The 20,229-nt window shown below is 49.5% G+C and overlaps 1 protein-coding gene across 5 annotated transcripts in view; it reads left to right on the top strand.

Annotated features, from left to right (window-relative positions):
* Positions 1-20,229, top strand: part of FMNL2 (formin like 2) — a 107,985-nt gene that overhangs the window by 53,499 nt on the left and 34,257 nt on the right. For all 5 annotated transcript variants that reach the window (XM_085227983.1, XM_085227985.1, XM_085227982.1 and 2 more), the window contains exons 3-8: positions 3,998-4,078; positions 7,361-7,437; positions 8,757-8,840; positions 10,174-10,326; positions 18,793-18,901; positions 19,985-20,061. In XM_085227983.1, coding sequence (XP_085084109.1) covers positions 3,998-4,078; positions 7,361-7,437; positions 8,757-8,840; positions 10,174-10,326; positions 18,793-18,901; positions 19,985-20,061 — 581 coding nt within the window. The remainder of the gene's footprint in view (positions 1-3,997; positions 4,079-7,360; positions 7,438-8,756; positions 8,841-10,173; positions 10,327-18,792; positions 18,902-19,984; positions 20,062-20,229) is intronic.

Consider the following 20,229-nt stretch of genomic DNA (forward strand, 5'->3'; position numbering starts at 1 on the left):
TGGTGACAAAGTGGTTCGCAGCAGCTCGTGCTGCCCAGCCTAGCCTGGACGTGCTTTCACACCCTTCCAAAAGACAAATGGCACACAGCTTCCCCAGCAGTGCCGAGTCAGACCCACTGAATGCTTACCTGGCCTGTGTGAGCCCTGAGAGCGGAATGAGCCAGCGAGGGTAACAATAATAACAGATGTCATTAACACAGAAAGCATCCTGAACGTTTTTGGAAGCAGAATATCTCTGGAAAAGCCACAATTTCCTGGTTTCAGAATAAATACATTTCCCAGATTGAGGTGAACAAGGGATGTATCGAGTTCTTCTTAGGACTGCATGGAAGGGGAAATGCAGGAATCCAGCAGTTCCTCCTCGTTGCTGAAGTGAAACCCCTGGCCTCCCTTACTGTATCCACCAGGAGAAGGTGGTGCTGATGCAGGACAACATGGGAGCAGTGCTGTGTCCCCAGCCCGAGCTTCTCCCCGAATCATTCTCCATCATTCATTCCTCTCAGGGAGGCACAGGGCAGCTCACTGCAGCGTTGGGCAGTGCTCTTCCATTTCAGCCTTTGGGCTGAGGTTCCCCAGCAGGTTGTAAATAAGAAAGGGCCCATTATTTCTGCAAAATGAATTTCCAACAAAGGCAGGGCAGTTACTGCTGGTCCATGCCTTTCTGGTGTTGAGGCTGCAGATAGCAGCAGTGCCTCAAGACTGCACAGCGCAGATAAAACAGCTTTTGGTTGGGACTTATGACAGTGTTGTGTCTGCCCGGCTCTGCTCCGTGCTTTCTGCATGGTGAAATTTGGGGAGGTGAGTTCTGGTTGGAAGCACTGTGTGTCTGTGGGGAGACCCCCAGCCTCACACAGTGTGAGACTCACAGCCTGATACGTTTTTATTTTGAAAACTGATTTGGCCGATGAGCAGTTATGGGTTGCCAAAGGAGGAGAGAATGGGAAAAAGCGACAGCTTTAGCTCGTTATTTCTGGTTCTTAAGGGTTAGGGGAGGATAGCAGTGGGTTTGCCTCCTCAGGGAAGGAAGAGCTGAGGAAGCAGAGGAGAGGGACCAGCACTTCCCTGCGTAGGACCTGGTGATGGCTGCAGGTTTCAGTCCTTCGGCCCAAATAATTCTGCTGTGCGATAACGAGCAGTATTTATTTAATGACCTTGCTGTAGAGATCGTTACACAAGTACATAATTATGGCTGGTTTTAAGAAAACAAACACACAAAAGTGTGTGCTATCTGCGTCACAGACTGCTGGGCTTGCTTGCTGAGTCTCTTCAAGCGGTTCGTGCTGAAGACTTCAGTTATTAACCCCAGGGCTGGGAAAGCTCGTGCCACTTAGCAGATGATGCCCCATTCCTGAATGAAAGAAATGACTCTGAAAGTAAAGTAGCTTTACTTTACTTTTTTATACATAATCTAGAGGATTATGTATAACACATCAGAGTCATGGGGGCTTTAGGAGCTCCCCAGGAGGAGGATCAATCCCACAGCTGTCCCTTTGCTGCTCACACCACCCACACTGCTGCCTCCAGGGATGGCCCAGCCCTCCTGCAGCCCCAGGGCAGTGCTTGGGAACAGCAAGCACACTGCTACCCTCGTGAGTTGCAGAGGAGGACATCAGTGCTGAGTGCTGGGATATCTCCAGAGCTCACACAAAGCTCCAGTGGTGGTCCTGAAGCTCTGCTGACTTCTTAGGACGTGTCCCCATTCAGAGCAAAGTGCTTCTGTAGTCTGTCTGCCAGAGTAAAGGAGTTCTAAAATGAGTTAATGGATGGAATTGCTTCTAAATCACTCCTGTGCGTGCCCACTGCAAAGCCATGGTGGGCTCTGTCCTGGGGAAGCTGGATGTCTAAATGTGAAATTGTCCCAACTGTTCCTTAAAAAGCACTTACACCGAGCTAGCAGTTAAAGACCTTTGAATATTGACATGTTTTACTTTCTGTGCTTAAATGTTCTGTATTCTGAAGTCCCCGACAACATGCTTTGGTTCCTGCCTCTGTTGTCTCTCTCCATAAGGAGCAGGGTTGCAGCAGGTGCTCTCTGTGCAGGGCAGGAGCTGTGCTGAAGCCTTACACCCATCTGCAGCCCTCCCTGTGATGCCACTCTGTCTCTTGCACCTGGCTCTCCCAGCACCCTGACAGCAGTTCCAATTAGCAGCAGTTTAACTACAATTGTGACATTTCCTCAGTGGTCACAGAGGCACACAGATAGAAGAGTCTAACGAAGAGAGAGGTTCTGTGAACACACAAGATTCCTTGGCCCCATGGCAATGCACCAGCCAGATAATGAGCTTCTAGCAGTGATTGCCTCCTCTCTCAGCAGTTAGATTGGGCTTCTTGAAACCAGTCCTGTGTGTGGCTGCTTGTTAAATGATGGCTTGTTCTCTGCTTTTATGGGCTGGGTGATCCAAATGTTCCCTCTTCACCTCCATCGCTACAAATTGTGTTCATTTCCCTGAGGCTTAAAGGGAGTGAAGGGGCTGACCCTGGGTGCACAGCTCTGTGCTTCCTGAGCTGTTTTTGAGATAGAAAGGCAGTGCCAAGTTCCATCTGTGAGGGTGCATGGGAAGCAATCCTGTTATAACACAGGGCAGAAATGTCTGCTTCTATCTTAAGGAGCCATGGCTTGGGGCTGCTGGACCCCAGGATAGATTTGTGAGTTCATTTTTCCTCTCTGACCGTGATAAATGGCTTTTTTTACAGCAAGTAGCAAGATAATAACAGGAACAAGTTTGGTGTTCAGACAGTGTGTTCTGGTACTGGCAGCAGCATGCTCCTTGGTAGGAAATAATGTCCAGATAATGCAGGCAGAATTGCATCCTGACCTCATATGTGAGGGTTTCAAGTATCGGTTACAGAATGCGAAGCTGTAGCACCAGGAGGAAATTGTTATGAGGCCTTTCCTCAAGAGAAAGGACAGAGTAGTTTAAAATTCTTCCAGGATGCAAATAGTATCAGAACTTTTGGTAATGCTCTTACCAGGTATGGACACAGCTCCTTGCAGACTAACTCATGTTTCACTGCAGCTCCATAGAGCTGGGGAGATGAGGGGAGAGCAGTAGAAGGTGTGTGCCTCGCTGAAGTCAAGGCTTTGATGCCATCTCCCATAACATCCTTGTAGGTAAGCTTAGGGTGGGTGAATGAACAGCGAGGTGGGCTGAGAACAAGCTGGAGGAGTAACCACACACATCAGTATGGGTACCGGGCTGAGCTGCTGGAAAGGAGCTCTGCAGAGAAGGACCTGGGCGTCCTGGTGGACAACAGGGTGATGGTGAGCCAGTGGTGCGTCCTGGTGGCCAAGAAAGGCCCATGGTACCCTGGGGTGTGTTGCACAGAGCATGGCCAGCAGGGCGGGAGGCGCTCCTCCCCTCTGCTCTGCCCTGAGGGGGCACAGCTGGAGCACTGTACTCTGTGCTGGGCTCCCCAGTTCAGGGCAGACTGGGAACTGCTGGGGCAGCCCCACGGAGGGCTGCAGAGCTGCTGGGGCCTGGAGCACCTCCTGATGGGGACAGGCTGAGAGCTCCGGGGCTGTGCACCCGAAGGAGAGAAGGCTGAGGGGTCTGAGCAGCACTGACCCACAGCTGAAGGGCAGGGGATGGGGCCAGGCTCTGTTTGGTGGTGCCTTTCAATCCAACACGGGCAAGTATTTGCTCCTGCAGCACTTTTCTTGCCCTCCATGCTCCTGCTGAACAGAGGCTCTGCAGTCCCAGGTGTGTTTGTTTGTGTCTGTAACTGGAATTCAAAACTGTAATTGAATATGTAAGCCATATTTTTATGCATCCAATATAAATATCAAATTTCAGAAAATCAAGATACATGTAAAGATGGTTTATTTGCATGCATATGGTATATGTGTAGATTATAGGTGAATACAGGGTATGTAGGTATATATTTATGTGTGTGTTCTGTTTAAATATGTACGTGTATGCATGCACTTCATACATATCATAAGTACATACAGAAAATGTTATAAGTTGGTTGATGTTTATTCTTACGTCCTTTTCAGGAAAGGTTCCAAGTGAAGAATCCCCCGCACACGTACATCCAGAAGCTGAAGGGCTATCTGGACCCAGCTGTCACCAGGAAGGTGAGGAGCATCCTGTTTCCTCCTGGCTGTCCTTTGTTCGTGCAAGAGGAGCTCCTGGGGTCCTGATTCCTTCCTGCCTTTGTGTGCAAGGCCCCATGGAGCTCTCAGAAAAGTCCTGGAGATGTAACAAAATGTAGAGGAAGGTTGGAAAGACACTGTGGCTTTTGTGGCTTAGAAAGCAGAACAGATGTTGCAAAGAAAAGGGCCATCTGACACATAAAACAAATTGTTTTAGTATCTTTAGCTCCAGTAAACAATCTGACAAATTGTCGCTGAGCTGTGCTCCAGGTCTGGCTTCCCATGTGGGCAGTACAGGTGGCAGACAAATCCCATGTCCATGGCACCTCTCTCACCCTGTGGAGCGGACGTTGCAGCTCTGTGTCTTGTTCTCTGGACGTGCACATGAAATGACTGCATGCAGCAGTCACCTGCTGCTGGCAGAGCCGTCAGGGAGCCCCATCTGTAGCTCTCTGTGCTACATCTCCAGAGCTGGCTGCTTCTGACGCTTCTGCACCACTCCTGAAGGCTTACTAATAGCCTCTAGGATTTCAGAAGAGCGTAAATTCACATCCCGTTTAGGGGACCATAACTGAACCTTTGGTATTCTCTCACGGTGGACATCAGCTCATATCCTGTGCTGATTGTTATAACAGCCTAAAGAAAAGGCAGCAGGGCAAGCAGTTCCTGCCATGGGCTGCCTCTCCGTGCTGCCCCGACAATTGCTGCTTTGTGTTGCCGTGCAATTAGCCGAGCTGAGTGCCCTGGGGTAAGATGTGCATCCTGGCACTCTGCTGAGGCCAGGGCTGCTGGAAGGGCAGCAGTGCACCCTGCTCTGCAGGCACAGGAGGTGGGCACCCTGCCCTGCTGCCCACACCTCCTCGCTGCTGTCCTGGGGGCTGCATGAATGCCTTCCGACAGCGCTTCTCTTGTCGGAGGCTGCCACAAGGAGCTGGAAGCCATTTAGGAGGAAACCTTGAATTGTGCCCCTAGCTGGTTGTGTGGGTTTGGTTTTGTTTTGTTTTTTAATCTGAACAGGGGTCTTTGTGTTTTTCTCCTGCAGGGTTTTTGAAATTCATTTAGTGTTTGGCTTTGCTCTGTGGTGAATGCACATTGAAGCCTTTCTTATCCTAATGCTGCTCTAAGAGTCCCATGACAAATGACAAAACTGAAGGAGCCTAAAAATAACTGCATTGAGTTTCTCCCTTTTGTTGCATTATTCTGTACCAACAGCAGCCTTCCTTCAGCCAGGGCCTTGAGTGGGAAAGATTTCCAAGAGAACCTCTGGGCAGATGCTGTGGGGAGAATTATACCCCATTATTGCTGTCATTGGGGCTGGGTCAGCACTCTTGCTTTTAGGAGGAAGTTTTTGAGCCAGAGGGTGGTGAGGCACTGGAACAGGTTGCCCAAGGAGGCTGTGGATGCCCCATCCCTGCAGGCATTCAAGGCCAGGCTGGATGTGGCTCTGGGCAGCCTGGGCTGCTGGTTGGTGACCTGCACACAGCAGGGGGTTGGAACTGGATGAGCTTTGAGGTCCTTTGCAACCCAGGCCATTCTGTGATTCTGTAACTCCCAGCATGGCCAAGAGAAAGTCTCTCCTGGCACTGCTGTTACCTGTGTGCTTGGGGCTGTCATTGGGACCCTGATGACTTCCCAGGAGAGCAATGACTTTCTGTCTGAGCTGAGGTTGGACACAAAAAACTTGAAATGTGGAGATAGACATTTTAAAAGAAATTCCAGTTTGGAGCTTTCTAGGGGCAGTAAGGCACCAAGGCACTTCCTGCTGTCGTGGCTGCAAAAAACCCCATGGGATCGGGCTGCCTATTTCTGCTGTGCCCTCCTACCCCGGTTCCTGTCTCTGCCCCCTGCTATATCACTATTTTATCCTTACTTCTAGAGATGTAAGATTTTACTGCCTGTGGTTATATTGTATCAGCTCTCTCTGAGAGGAGGCATTGGGTTTTTGGACTCTGAGCTAACTCTCTGTCCTGCAAAGAAAGCTTAGGTCTGATTGCAACCATCTATTTCAAAGTGAAAATGAACAGAGCCCTGTGTCCACCAGCACCTCACAGTGAGACTCATTTTGGGCCGCCTGTGGTTTTCTGAGCCCAGTAAGCCACTGGTGCTAACTGCCTTCATGAAAAGGGCTGCTGGTAACCTTCTGCAGGCCATCAAGGTGAGGCGAGTCCTGGGCTTTCACCATTCCCACTTCAACCCATCCACTCCTGAAAACCATTCAGGGCACAGTCCTTGGAGCACCACTGTGTCCTAAGAGCTCATAACCCTACCAGCCTTTCCCAGCACATCACATCTGTGTGTGCTCTAATGGTGACCAAGTCGGTTTGTAAATGCCGCAGTTCCAGAGTGATGCTCATTATCCATCTGCTTCTATTCTTACTCACTTCTACTATTCTGGGATAATATATGTGGATGGGTTAGGATAAGTCAGAGTAAGGCCCTCTCATCCTGGGGGCTGTTTTGGTACACTTCCAAGCACAGGGAGCACAAAGCAGGAAGAAAACCACAGGTATTCCCCAGCTGGGAGAAGAGCAAGACAGCTGTGCTCTGGAGCGGCCCTGCTGCAGACTCTGTGGGGATTCAGGAGCCCGCCTGGCTTGGGATGAGGCATTTAATGTGTGTGTTTAGAGGATCTCTGCCTCCCCAGTGGCTGTTCTGAACCTGGGACTCCTGCTGCATTGCTGCTCCCACGTGGAGGTGACACCAAACATCCTTGTGCTGTGTTGCTGCCCAGCATTTCACTGCTGCCATTTGAAGGCCTCTTTCCAGCTTCTGATTTTGCAAATGCTATTTTGGGTGCACAAATTATTACACTGTGCAGATGGGAGCACATGTGTGTTTCATTATCAACTCGCACCTACAAGTTTGGTAATTATACAGAAATTGCAGCATTTTCTTGGTGTGGGTATAGAGTTGCAGAAACAAGATTAAAGCACAGGGCTGAGGGTGAAGTCCACACACTGTAGCTCTCAGTGGACAGTTTGATACTGAAACAAAGCTTGTACTGTAAAGAAATGTGTATTCAGCTACAGGGTTTTCATTTTCTTAATCCTGGAAACTCAAAAACGTGCATGGGACCAGAAGTTATTTTTCTGAATTTATTTTTGTTGACTGCCTGGCTATTGTTGTTGCATTCCTGAGGATTTAGAGGGTTCTCAGCTTACCCCAATGTTGTATTTGTTCAATCTGTGCCGTATGAGATGCTGATATTTTTAATAGCATCGTGGGAGTCCTAAGAGCTATTTTTGCCTCCTCACTCCGTTACAGAAATTCAGGAGACGAGTCCAAGAGTCCACCCAAGTACTCCGAGAACTGGAAATTTCTTTGCGAACAAACCACATAGGGTAAGAATTTCTGATGCCCTCTGCATTCATTGGATTTGCATCTGCTTGTAGATGTCTTTCAGAGGATGTCTCTGTGCATGCTAAGCAGTGATAGCACCGGTTGGTTGTTAGAGCCTGAAGGGCCCTGGGAAGGGATGGCTGGGCAGCCCTGATCCTTTTGTGCTGAGGTTAATGCACATCTCCACGAGGCCATGAAAAGATTGCAACCAACTTCTGCTCACCCTTGGGAACTCAGAGCAGGAGTCTGAATAATTGGCTCTCAAACGGTAGTAGCATTGCACTTATAAAATACGTATATTAAACCATGCTGCTTTATAGCTTTAACACAATATGGTTTGTGAAGCCTGGCCATAAGTAATGTTGTCAGGATTTTGCTTTCAAAAAGCAGAAAATTCTTCTCACATTGCAGAAGTAAAAGAATCACAGGGACTTCAGACTCCACTGAAGAGATGGAGCCATTCTGCTGGCTGGTTCCATCTGTCTGCTCATGGTCTCAGCACCAGAAGCCTCAGTGTGTTGGCTGTATGGTTTCTTTGATTTTTGTGCTGTGATCCAGTGTGTGCCCAGTCAACTTACACCCATTTTACTGGATGCTGCCCTCATTGCCAGGAACGAGGGCATTTGTGGCACCCCTGGGCTGGCTTCTGCATTGCTTCCCTCCTTCTCCAGCACAGAGGGATTCCCACCAGAGATGTGTGGATCCCAAATGAGACATTGTGAGGCTGTGTGACGGCTCATGGGCATGCAGGAGGAACCCATGCAGTGCACCAGCTCAATGAAGGGGACGGGCAAGGGCAGTGTTTATTTATCTTGCTCACCTGGCTGGAGGATGTGTTTCAAAAGATGTGTTACAGAGATGCCAAGTTGTTTATTTTAGCATGTACACTGCAAAAGATTGAAAGCCTGAAGGCTGGAGGTAACAAAAGCACACTGTGCTGGGCTGGAGGAGCCGACCTGACTGCAGTGTGGTTCCCCACCAGCTCCCTGCCTGCTGCTGGGGCTCACAGCTCCTGCACAGCCTGGGAGTGGGATTTCAAACCTGCCTCGACTTGTTTAAATTTCTGAAAGCTTTGGAAAATAATTGTTTTTTTCTGAACTTCAGATTAATGTGTAGAGTCGGCAGACTAAAATGTACAGCCATAGGTCACAACTTTTTAAAAAGAGAAGGCAGGATTAGTGTTAGGATCTGACCCTGGCTGGCTTTGCTCCTTCCTGGGTGTCTTTCCTGCGATGGATGCGTCTCCAGTTTCTCTGAAAAGAACTCCAGTAGTTGCACAAACCCAGTGAAATGCCCTGATGTCTCCTGATTTTTCTAACAGGTGGGTCAGGGAGTTCTTGAATGAAGAAAACAAAGGCCTGGATGTACTGGTGGAGTACTTGTCGTTTGCACAGTATGCAGTCACGTAAGTAAGGCTTGCCTCTGCTGGAGTATTAAGGTGCCTTCCAAACTGAGCTCTCCCATGGTTCTGTGATCTTTAAGGCCTCTTCCAGCCCAACCATTCCATGGTTCTGTCATCTTTAAGATCCCTTCCAACACAAGCCATTCCATGGTTCTATGATTATATTTAAGGCCATACTGATGTGGATTTTAGCTTTGGAGCCTCAGACTTGAGCACAGTGCAAAACCAATTCAGGCACTGCCTGCTGTGTTCCAAGCCACATCCTCAGCCTGACCACTCCCCACTTTGCCATGCTGACACCCAGCCAGCTCGGAGTTGGATTTAGTTATGTAGGTAATAGATCATTAAATATACTCTGCTAAAACAAATTAGGAGAAAATCTGTTTTCGTTAGTCGTTAGATCACACAGTGTGAAATACAGGCTCAGATGAGGATCTGGTTTTGTGTGTCCACACATTTTCCTTTCAATAAATTGGAGCAATAGATTTTTCATAAAAATTGTATGAAAATAAGTGATGAGTTAAAGATACCATTGTAGTTGGGAACTTGAGCAGAGCTGATGGTTTCTTTTTAAAACGATGCCATCAGATGTACATGTACCATCACAGAAATGAGATTCTTGGTGGAGCTGCAGTAAAATTAATGAAGGAAAATTATACGTTTAAAAACATCCCTAACACTGGAAAATACTGCACAGCAAAAAGATGGGTTTGTATGAAGACTTTGTTCCTAAAATTATGTGAATGCGTGCATGTTATCCTGCTGGGTTTTTTCCCTCTCTAGCGTGGTAAACATGAGTAATAACCTCAAGAGCTGCGAGGGGAACAAGCAGTTTTTCCTTGCAATAGCAGTATGGTGGCACAGAGTCAGAAATCAAAGAGAATCTTCAGTGATGATGGTAATATATCACACATGCTTGAGGCTGGTGGGGGCTGATGGGCCGGTGTGAGCGCTCTGTAGGAGAGGAAACTGTACTTTTACAGCATATCCATTTATTAGAATAAAATGGAGACGACTTGGAGCGTTCTTCTTCTTTCCTTCGAGGCAAGGCTGCTCGTCTGCAAAGTTTATTTTACACCGAAGCACAATAACGCATGGCTGTTTGATCCTTCTGAGCTGTGGTTAGCTTCCCCTTTTGGCAGGGGCCGAATTTGCTGCAGTGTGGATTTGAAGCTCGCTCTGAACTGCAGCTGAAGGGAAATTAGCCTGCATCGCTTTCTTCCTTTCCTTTCATAGCCTTTTGGGACCTACAAAATCTGCAGATGTTTAACAGGAAGGAAAACGCTATGTGCATCTTTGCCGTCTAACCCAGCTCCAACATTTCTATTTCCTTTAGGTTTGACTTTGAAAGCTTGGAGAACAACGTGGAAAACTCGATGGACAAGTCCAAGCCTTGGAGCCGCTCGATCGAGGACCTGCACAGGGGCAGCAATTTGCCCTCACCAGTTGGCAGCAGTGCCTCTCGCTCCGGCAGGCACTCCACGCTGCGGTAAGGCACCGAGGCCGTGCAGGAGGCCTGCAGGCACTGACTGCCCCGTGCCCGTGGGGCTTTCCAGTTAGGCTGGCTTCCATCTTCCCTCTTTGCATGGTGCAGGCTTAGCACATGTAGGAAACTTGTCATTGCAGTGATGGTTTTGAGGTGGAAGGAAGTGCTAAGCTCATAGCGCAGGGCAGCAATTGAGGAAGTGAGGTGAGTAGTGCTGCCTCTGTTTCCAGTGGCTGAGTGGTTTGAGGATGCAGAATACGTTTCCGTCAGGTCTGCTGTGCCTTGCCCAGAGGAAGCACTTACTGCTCTCCAAACAGTATGTCAGCGTTTCCACGGGCCCAGCCAGGCTGGAGCTCTGACCTGGTGCCTCATTCAGTAAGGGCTCGTCCAAAAGCATATCCATTCCATTCTGTGCTGAATAAGGTTTATTTCCATCCATTTCCATCCTTCAAACCTTCTGATAACTCAAGCACCACCTCAGGCCTTACTTTGAAGTCTCCCTTTCTGAATATTTGTTGGTTTTTTTTTTTCTTTCCAGTTTGTAGATAAGGCAAGATCACTTCCCTGGACTGAATGGCAGTCAGCTGTGTTATGGAACTTCATGTTCTTACAATTCTTCACTGCTGCAAACCAGACTAACTGGCATTTATAGCAGCACAGTTCATTAGGGCCACAGCTCAGAGTGCTGGATGGGACTTTCTTTATGCATGTTCTGACTCTTTTGGCTTTTGTAGAGCTTTGTTCCGTGGTGCTGTGAGCACAAAGGAGTCCTGCAGAGATGGAAGCAGTGAGCAGATTTTTGCTGCCTTCCAGCCCAAGCTCAGCGCTGGTTTGTCACTGCTAACATGGGCTGTGTGGTTTGTGTTCAGGACTGCTACCCATAGCTGAATGGTGGTGGATGTGGAATCTGGAAGGTATCAAAGGCATCAGGGAGAAAGCAGAGAAGAGGAGGTAGGCACACAGTGCTGACAAAAGGATGTGAGCTGTGGAGTGCAGCAGAATCAGTTGAGTTGTTTTTATTTAATGCTGCAAAGATGATTTCAGTGCTGTTGATGTGCTTTGATTTTTATGTTCTTCAGCAGAGGAGGTATGGCCTTATGTTTGCAGGAGGAGGTCTGATGCTGCTCTCTGTCTTTGGGAGGCATGTCAGTGGTTAGTTGTGCCAGAAATGCACATCAGCTATGCATTACATGTCTCTTACATTTTTTCTCTTCGTTTCCTTCCACCTTTTTTCTTTTTTTAAATCCCCTCTTACCTTTTTTTATTTTCCATTTCCACATCCCCTTCCTCACATCCTCCTTTTCCCTCCCTCTTCCAAACCTCCCTTCCCAACTCTTCCTTCTGCATCCCTGACCCTCCTGCCATCATGTGCCATCAGCATGGTCTCCCTGCCTGAGCAGCTTCAGCTCAAACACCACCAGAGCTGCTTTTCTTCCGGCTGCCTCTGGAGCGGCTTCGCTTGGCGCTCTGCTGATGGGGCCTCGAGCCAGAAAACCTTGTAAGTGCCAGGGTGAGGTGACACCTCACGGGGCTGCCCTTTGTGTGGGGCCCTGTGCTGCTCCCGTGCCATATAAACCCATAATCACACTGCGTGGGGAGCAGCCCTGAGTGCTGGGGAGCCTCGGCCTCCACGCTGTGTGCTTATCGCATTGTAGCTTCCTGCTGTAGTCTGCTTCTGTAGAGGGGGCTTAGCTAGAAGGGAATAAAGCATGCTTTACTTTGAAACAAGACATTAGTTTGCTTGTCGTATTGCAAAAAGTTTTATCCCTGAGACACCTGGCTTTAATTGTTGTGTGCCTTGGTTAATGTTTTAAATAGAGCGGTTGCTGGAGTGTTGGCTCACTCTTAGATGTGGGCAGGGGCTGCTGGGTTGGGGGGTGACCTGGGTTGGGGCCCCAGTGGTGCCCAGCACTGTGAGATTCTCTGACAGCACCTCTGTGTGTTGCCTTGTAGCACAAAGGCCCGTGTTCTGCAGGAGGTGGGTTTTCTGTGGATGTGTGATAGGAAAAGTAAAAGTATGGGGTGTTTTTAAGAGTTATTTTTTAGTATTTTTTTGATGAATTTATCAATATTGTGTGCTACACATGCATCCCAAATGAAATGCTGACATTTGGTTTGAACAGACACATTTTGTGCTGTCTTTAGCACGTGGTTCTCTCATGTTGCTGCCTGTCTGCAGTGTCACGGTGCTGCTCTCTGCCTGCCTGCAGCTGCAGTCACTGCAGCCCTTGGGATGTGTGCACGCAGAGGTATGGTAGCAGGTGATGAGCACAGAATCACTCTTGGAGTGCTGGGCAGGGCTGCACCCCTGCATGCTTAGGAGCGACTCAGCTCTGCTGCAGCAAATGGTTCCCTTGCAAGCAGCCATGCCATGGTGCCCCACTGCAAAATCACAGAATCACAGGGACCTCAAGGATCACGAAGCTCCAACCCCCCACCACATGCAGGGCCACCAACCTCCCCATTTCATAGCAGCCCAGGCTGCCCAGGGCCCCATCCAACCTGGCCTTGAACACCTCCAGGGATGGACGGGGCATCCACAGCCTCTCTGGGCAGCTGTTCCAGCACCTCACTGCTCTCATAGGAAAGAACTTCCCCCTGATACCCAACCTCAATCTGCCCTCCCTCAACTTCAAACCACTTCCCCTTGTCCTGCTGTTATCTATCTTTTCAAAGAGCTGACTCCCCTCCTGTCTGCAGGCTCCCTTTAGGTATTGAAAGGCTGCAGTGAGGTCACCCAGCAGCCTTCTTTTCTCCAGGCTGAACAAGCCCAGCTCCCTCAGCCTGTCTTCATAGGGGAGGTGCTCCAGCCCTCCTGGATGTGGGGTGCCCTGTACCAGGTGCCTGCTGCCAAGTGCAAAGTGCCTTGTGCCAGGTGCCCTGCTGCAGAGAGCCAGGTGCCCCGCAGCACAGCCCTTCTGGAGCCTTTCCATCCATCCCTTTGCAGGCCTGGCTCTCCATTTTCAATTTGTAACTTTTCTTGACTTCCTGGAGCTCTCGTTAGCAGTGTTAAACCTTGCCAATTCCCTGCTCCGTGTTTCCTTGGCAACTGAGATTTTTTTTTCAAGAAGAGGCACAGGGATTTGGGAGGCAAACACCAAAATGAGGGCAGAAGGATAAAAACAGGGATGAATCTTAGGGGATTTTGTTGCTGCTTTTTGGGAGGGAAAAGAACAGTACTTTGACATGAGAGTCAGACTTTCCTTTAGGATAAATATTCATACAGACTTAGCAGTGTCCCAGCCCATTAGAAATTCCCTTTCTTCTGAGTCAGATACTTCAGTTTTTAGGTGGATTCAATTCAGAAACTTAATTTCTTTTTTTAATCCAAAAATAGGCTTTGAGCGCACTGAAAAATTGGACTCCCCTTTGGCACTGCTTCTTATGCTGCATGTTTGCATTTGAACACTTCCATTTACGCTGTGCAGCTGCATCCCTGTGTCAGGCTCTGTGCACTGCTGCTGGCTCTGTGCTGGTGCTGTGGCTGGGAGGGAGGGGGAATCCAAAGCAGGCTGTCTCTATTGCTTTTCTGGCCTTTTCGAAGCAGCAAAGTTCTCTGCAGCTTTCCGGATGGATGACTTTCCCAGATTCCGTTAGATAAGACAAAAACCGGAGGCCCAGGGTCATTGATTCTCTTCACGTTTGTGGCTCAAATCCTTGTTGCCTTGGTTTGGAATGACAGAAGGGAAAATTTTGGGCACCGTGGCCACCTGCTCTGTGTCACCCAGCGTGTTTGTGCCCTGACTGCAGCACAGTCCTTGTGAGGGGCCCCGCAGGCCCCGTGCATCCCGCACAGGGAGCAAGCTCAGGATCCCCACAACCAGCAGACCCCTCTGCAAGAGAAGAAATCCCAAGCGTGCAGCAAACAGCGGGGCCTCCCCCTTTCAGAGCCCCTGTCTGCCATCAGAACAGCGTTCCTATTGCAAACACCTCCAAAACCCCAGTGGAACCAGGAGTCCCACTGCATGCAGGTCCACTCTGCTGGGCAGGGTGGCAAGGGGGCATGGTGCTGGGCAGCAGGGAATAAGGTTGCGGTGCTGGCAGAGAGCTGCTGGAGCTTTTGTTTGCTGTGAATGCTGTGCAGTGGGGCTCCGTGCCATGGGTTGGGTGCACGTCCTCGTCCCCTGCGTGCAGATCCCCTCGGAGCTGCCGGAGGTGGCAGCAGCTTGGTTTGAGCTGTGTGCACGCTTACCGTGCTGGGAAGGGCTTTACTTGGAGCATCCCCATTTGTGTAGGTGTTTTAATGAGCTGTACGTGGGCCTTCGGCATCCACATGAGCTGTTCTGCACTCTCACACGTTGCGTTTCAGTACAACTGATGAACTAGTTCTTCCAGAGCAGCCCTGGGCGAGGAGGAGGACCTGGCACTGCATTTCAGCCCGCCTCGATCCTCTCCTGGCAGTGCTGCTCCCACGTGGCTGCAGTGTCCCTCTGGGGAGCACTGGGTGCCAGCACAGCCCGGTCCTGTCCCACCGCCGGGCACTGCGAGGTGTGACACAGCCACACGTGGTTGGCTTTCTGCTGCTGCTGTTTTCAGAAGTAGGGTTTTATAGTTTTCCCTTAAAGGAGGAGCTGGAGGAAACAAAAGCGGAGCCATCTGAATTGAATTAGCAGAATAAACAGCTCTTGGTGACGCATCTCTGACCTGCAGCAGGCAGGAAATCAGAAGCAGCAGCTCGCCCAGATGCTTGATGTTTGCTAGCAAGAAATGGAATAAAGGCAGATCGTCCACACTGTGTGAAGGGAGGTGGTGGGGACTGCTGCTGGCCTGTCCTGCCCAGGGAGGGAACAGGCCCAGGGTGTTGCAGTCAGCAACAGAAAGCATCACAGTCCCTGATCCTGTCGTTTCTGCACAGAAAAAGCCCATCAGTTCTTGGCACTCGTGCCTGTGAGAAGAAATTTGCATCTGTTCAGGGAAACCTATCTAAATGTAGGGCAGAATCCTGTCTGTGCTGGGGATGTTTTCTCTGTGCTGCAGCTCTCAGTTGCAGATTGCATGGGGGTTTCTCAGCCCGGCCACACAGAGGCATGGATGGGCACAGGGGGTGCTGCCTGCTTCCCAGCTCCAGAGCAGGAGGGTGGCTTTGGTGGGCACTGGGCTGGAAATGCCAAGCTCCAGCTTCATGTTTGGTTTTCTTGGCTGGGGGAGCCCAGCTCCCACATGGTGGGTGTGTGAAGGCACTCTGAAACGGGGGGAGATGAAGCAGCAGACAGAGGAGGCTCCTTTCTTCTTGATACAGATCTCATTGCTCTGCTTATTAAAATTTAAAGGAAAGTAATGTACGCAGCCTTTAGCAATTCCAACCTGAGATAAGCCATTATAGCAAAGAGCTCTGTACGACTGGAAAAGGCTTTCCATCTTTTTATCAAGGCGCTTTTCATATTTAGGGAGTTGCCTGTGGAAGTGATGTGTTGTGCTCACATGTTGTGCAGCTGTGTGTTGACACCCAACAGTTACAGACAACTCAGGAGACTGTCACCTGAACAGTATTCCCCCAAGTACAGGTGTAGGTAAGCCTTCCCTAGCTCTGCTCCTCACGGTGTGGGTTAAAGGGAGAATCCCATCCATCTGCAGAGAATTGCACTGGAGGATCTGCAGGTCCCTTCCAACCCCTGTGATTCTGTGATTTGGTGAATTGATGCTTGAGGTTTTTCTGTGTCAGTTCTGGGAATGTGTTGTGGTTTTGGGGACAGCTGGAGGGAAGGGCCCATAGCAGCACCCAGTGTGCCTGCTCCTGCAGTGTGCAGCTGGGGCTCCTTGGCCATCCCTGATCCCACAGGGAGCAACAGCACAAAGCATCCAAGCACCCCAGTGGTTGGGATGGGATAGGATGAGAGGTAATGGTCCCAAGTTGGATCAGGAGAGAGACAGGCTGGTATTAGGAAACATTTCTTTTCCAAAAAGCAGTCAGGCAGTGGCACAGCTGCCCATGGAGTCGGGGGTCACCATCCCTGGGGGTGTCCCAGAGCACTGGGGATGTGGCACTGAGGGCCGTGGGCAGTGGGCATGGGGGGGTGGGTGGGGATTGGGTGTGGGGATCCAAAAGGGCTTCTCCAACCTTAATGATTCTATTATGGGACACGCTGCAGGCAGCTTGGTGCGAGGCTGATGGCCCCATAGAGCCTTCCCTGACACAGGAGGGAGCGAGCAGCAGGGTAAAGCCGGCACCTGTGGGGTTTTGTTCACCAAATCCCAAGGTACCCAGATCTTCCCTGCATTAATCCCTTGTTCTCAGCCTCCCCTGTGCCTGTGCTGGGCTCCCTGGGACTCGCTGGCAGTATGCTGAGTGCCTCTCTGGGGCTCAGGAAAAACTGGGTCGAATTTCCCACAAACCCAAATCGTTCTGGAGTGCCCTGAGCTGATTTATGCATTCACATCTACGGGAAAGAAAAAAAGCTGTTTGACTGAATTCTGCTTTGAATTTTGGGGTTTCTTTCATGTCAGTGCTGCTGGGGAATGAAGGCAAAGTGCGGGCACAGCTCTGTGCAGGCCAGGTTCTGTGCCGTGCTGGAGCTCCCTGTGCTTCCCCTTTCCTGCCCTGTTACTGCTTGTTCCTGTATCTATTATTAACCTTGGCTATTAATAATGATGTTAATCATTGACTTTAAAGCTACACTTCTAAGCAAAATGAGGAGCATGAATGAAGCAAGTAAGTGCACAGCAGCCTTGGCAGTAAGGGGATTGCTTCTCTTCTGGGTGCATTCGTCCATCTTCCATCTCTGGCAGTTCAGATTTAATTCTCTCAACCTAAGGATGATTATCTGGCAGCCCATTCTGTGTTCATAGCTCCCAGTGGCTTTTTCCTTCGTGAATCAGCCCGAGTGCTTTGGTAGCACTCTGTGGAGCCGTACAGCGAGCAGGTTTGCTTTCATCCCGTCACCTGGGAATGGCATCTGATGCCACTTGGTTCCCACGTTGCAAGTCATAAGGACAGCTCCTTCCCCATGCACTGCCTGCACGTTGCCCACACTTGCATGAATGCAGCAGCTCTCACTGCCTCTTCCAGGCGGAGAAATCCACGTCAGAGCTCACTTTGCCCTGCTTTGGAACATGTTTGCAGCTGTGCTCTGGGTCACTGCTGGGTACCAACATTGCTTCATTTACACTGAGGATGTGGTCGTAGCTAGGGATACTGAGATCCCTAAGTTTTTTTCCCCATATCCAACACAAGAGAAGCCCTTCCTCTTTAACAGGACGGAGGTGATGGCCTCAGGTTGTGCCAAAGGATGGTCAGGTTTGGTAATAGGAAACATTTCTTCTCCAAAGAGCAGTCAGGCAGTGGCACAGCTGCCCATGGAGTGGGGGGGTCACCATCCCTGGGGGTGTCCCAGAGCACTGGGGATGTGGCACTGAGGTATGTGGGCAGTGGGCATGGGGGGGGGTTAGGTTTGGCTATGGGGATCCTAGAGAGCTTTTCCAGCCTTAATAGTTCTAAGATTGCTGTGGTTGTTGCCCAGGCTGCAGAGTGGCACTGGTGGTTGAAGCTGCAGTTGTCTGAAGTAGCCTTGGCTTTTCCAGTATTTACTATACCAGTCAAGTTTCATCTGCAAATTTCTTTTGTGTAACAAATGCCAGAATTTGCAGAGCTCTCAGCTGCACATGCGTCATGCTGCTTTCCTTTCTGCCTGCCTTTCAGCAGAATTTTATGCTTGCTTCCTCGCCTTTCAGTTCGGAGTGTGACAATTTGCAGTGTGTCGGCGCCTTGCCCCTCTGCTGGGCTGCAGCTGGGGACATGCAGGACCAGCCTCAGGCTCTGTCACTTCGTTCTCACCTCTCTCTTACATAGGAGTAAGTTAGGATTAAAAATTTGCTGCTTATTCGGTGCTGTGCACGGCTGTGAGAATATACATGTATTTCACATGGCAGCCTGTCTCCTTGTCTCCAATTTCCTGTGCTCAGCTCACAAAGCATGGTTTTCCTTAAAGAAAATAAGCAGCATCTTGGGAAGAGCTGAAATGTGGGTTTCATTTACTATGCCATAGAAGCAGCAGATTGAAAGATTTCCCTTTGTTTTATTCCATGTACTTACTGAATTGAACTCAAGGTTGATTTACCAGCTAGGGGTTACAATTAGGATAATTAATGCCTCTGTTTGGGGACAGTTCCTAAAGGCTGGGTTTCCTCAGTTTGGAGAGCTTTCGGGAAGCTCAGCTGCAGAACAGAAGAGAGGCACAATTCTTCAACAAAATGCACCAGAAATTAATACATTTGCTGATGCCTACAAACGTTCAGTTTCATTAAAAGCCTGTGCAGTTGCTTGTATGGGTCAGTGTGCACCAGCAGAGCACAGCTGGAAACACAGAGCCCATCTCTGTCGGGATGCTCTGCACTTCCCTGCTGTCTGCTGCTTGGATTTTCCACACAACTGGGAAATGTGTGCATTTAAGCCAGTAGAAGAACATTCCTCTTCCTTTCTTCCTCCCACCTAAGAATAGCCCTGTGACTGACGGAGGCCGTTTCTGTTTGCAGGTACAATACTTTGCCAAGCCGAAGAACTCTAAAAAATTCCAGACTAGTGAGTAAGAAAGACGACGTTCACGTCTGCATCATGTGTTTACGTGCCATCATGAACTACCAGGTACTGCCCTTTTCGTTCTTCTGGTTGCTGGGGGAAAGCTTAGCTGCACATGATACAGGTGAAACTGATGTGAAGGATGAAATTCTTATTGTCAGACAGCATAGCTGGGAGCTGCCTGGCACAGTCCTTGTGCACCCGCACGGTTGGCACACGTGAGGACACAGATAAGAGCACACGCATGCTCCTGTTTGCAGTGCTGGGCTCTGTTGGCACTAACCATTAGACACGCACCTGCACAATAACTGCCTTCAGAATTTAGCATTAACCTGGAGGAAATAGGAGGATTTTTGAAGTGTTCTCGTTAGACATTCTTGGGAAAGAGAAGATTTCACTTTGCTGCATGTCGATTGCGAGGCTGTTGTGATAACAATCAAAGAATAAACTGCATCAAACTAATCGTGTTTCCACCAGTTTCTTCTCTACTTGGAGGCGTGCTGTGGTCACATGGCATGCCCAGGTAGCTTCTGAGATGCTGGATTTCTTGCTAAACCAGTAACAACTAACAGTTACGTGCTTCGAGGAAAGCCTGGCATGAGTTGTGTGGTCTTACAGGAGGTTTCTGGCACTGCTGCACGGGAGCTCTGACAGAGCTCCCTACCTCTGATGGGAAGGTGGCAAGCAACAGTGCAGTTGTGGTAATAACCCGTGCTGTGTTTTCCAAAGCAGTTCCTTCCTTTGGTTTTGGAAGCAGACCCAGCAGGACTCACGCAGTAGCTCCATGCAGCAGTTGCTCCGGGGCAACATGCATGTTATAGAAGTGATCTTGGCAGCTGAGCTGCACATCCCCTGTTAGAGAGGGAATTGCACTCTTGGCTGTCGGCGTTAACAGTGTTGGGGAAGGAAGGGCAGAGGGGCTGGCAGTGGGGTGGGATCAGCCCTGAGACCCTTTTGTGTGTGCAGGCCGAGCGCTTTGGGCACGGTGGTGACAGGGGAGTGATGGGCATGGTGTGAGATAGGAATGTGCTGAGTGTGTCTTGGTGATCTCAACAGCCAGATCCGGTCAGACACGGGTAATTTGTTGGGATTTAAAACTAATCATTTCAGTTTCAGAGCAGAAACGATGTTTTCCTCTTCTCTTTTCAGTATGGATTCAATATGGTCATGTCACACCCGCATGCCGTTAACGAAATTGCACTAAGCCTGAACAACAAGAATCCCAGGTAGGCTGTGCTTGCCGTTAGAGAGTTTAAGAAGCAGATAAGTGAAGAGTAGAGGGATTTTCATGGATTTATGTACAAAGTGTAGCGAAAATCAGCCTTTGCTCTGACTCAGATTCAGTTTGTGTTACAGTGCAGTTAGATGGGCGATTGCTGTTTGGTTCCGTTGGT

This window comes from Meleagris gallopavo, chromosome 7 (assembly GCF_905368555.1).
Source record: "Meleagris gallopavo chromosome 7, MGAL_WU_HG_1.1, whole genome shotgun sequence".
Lineage (NCBI taxonomy): Eukaryota > Metazoa > Chordata > Aves > Galliformes > Phasianidae > Meleagris > Meleagris gallopavo.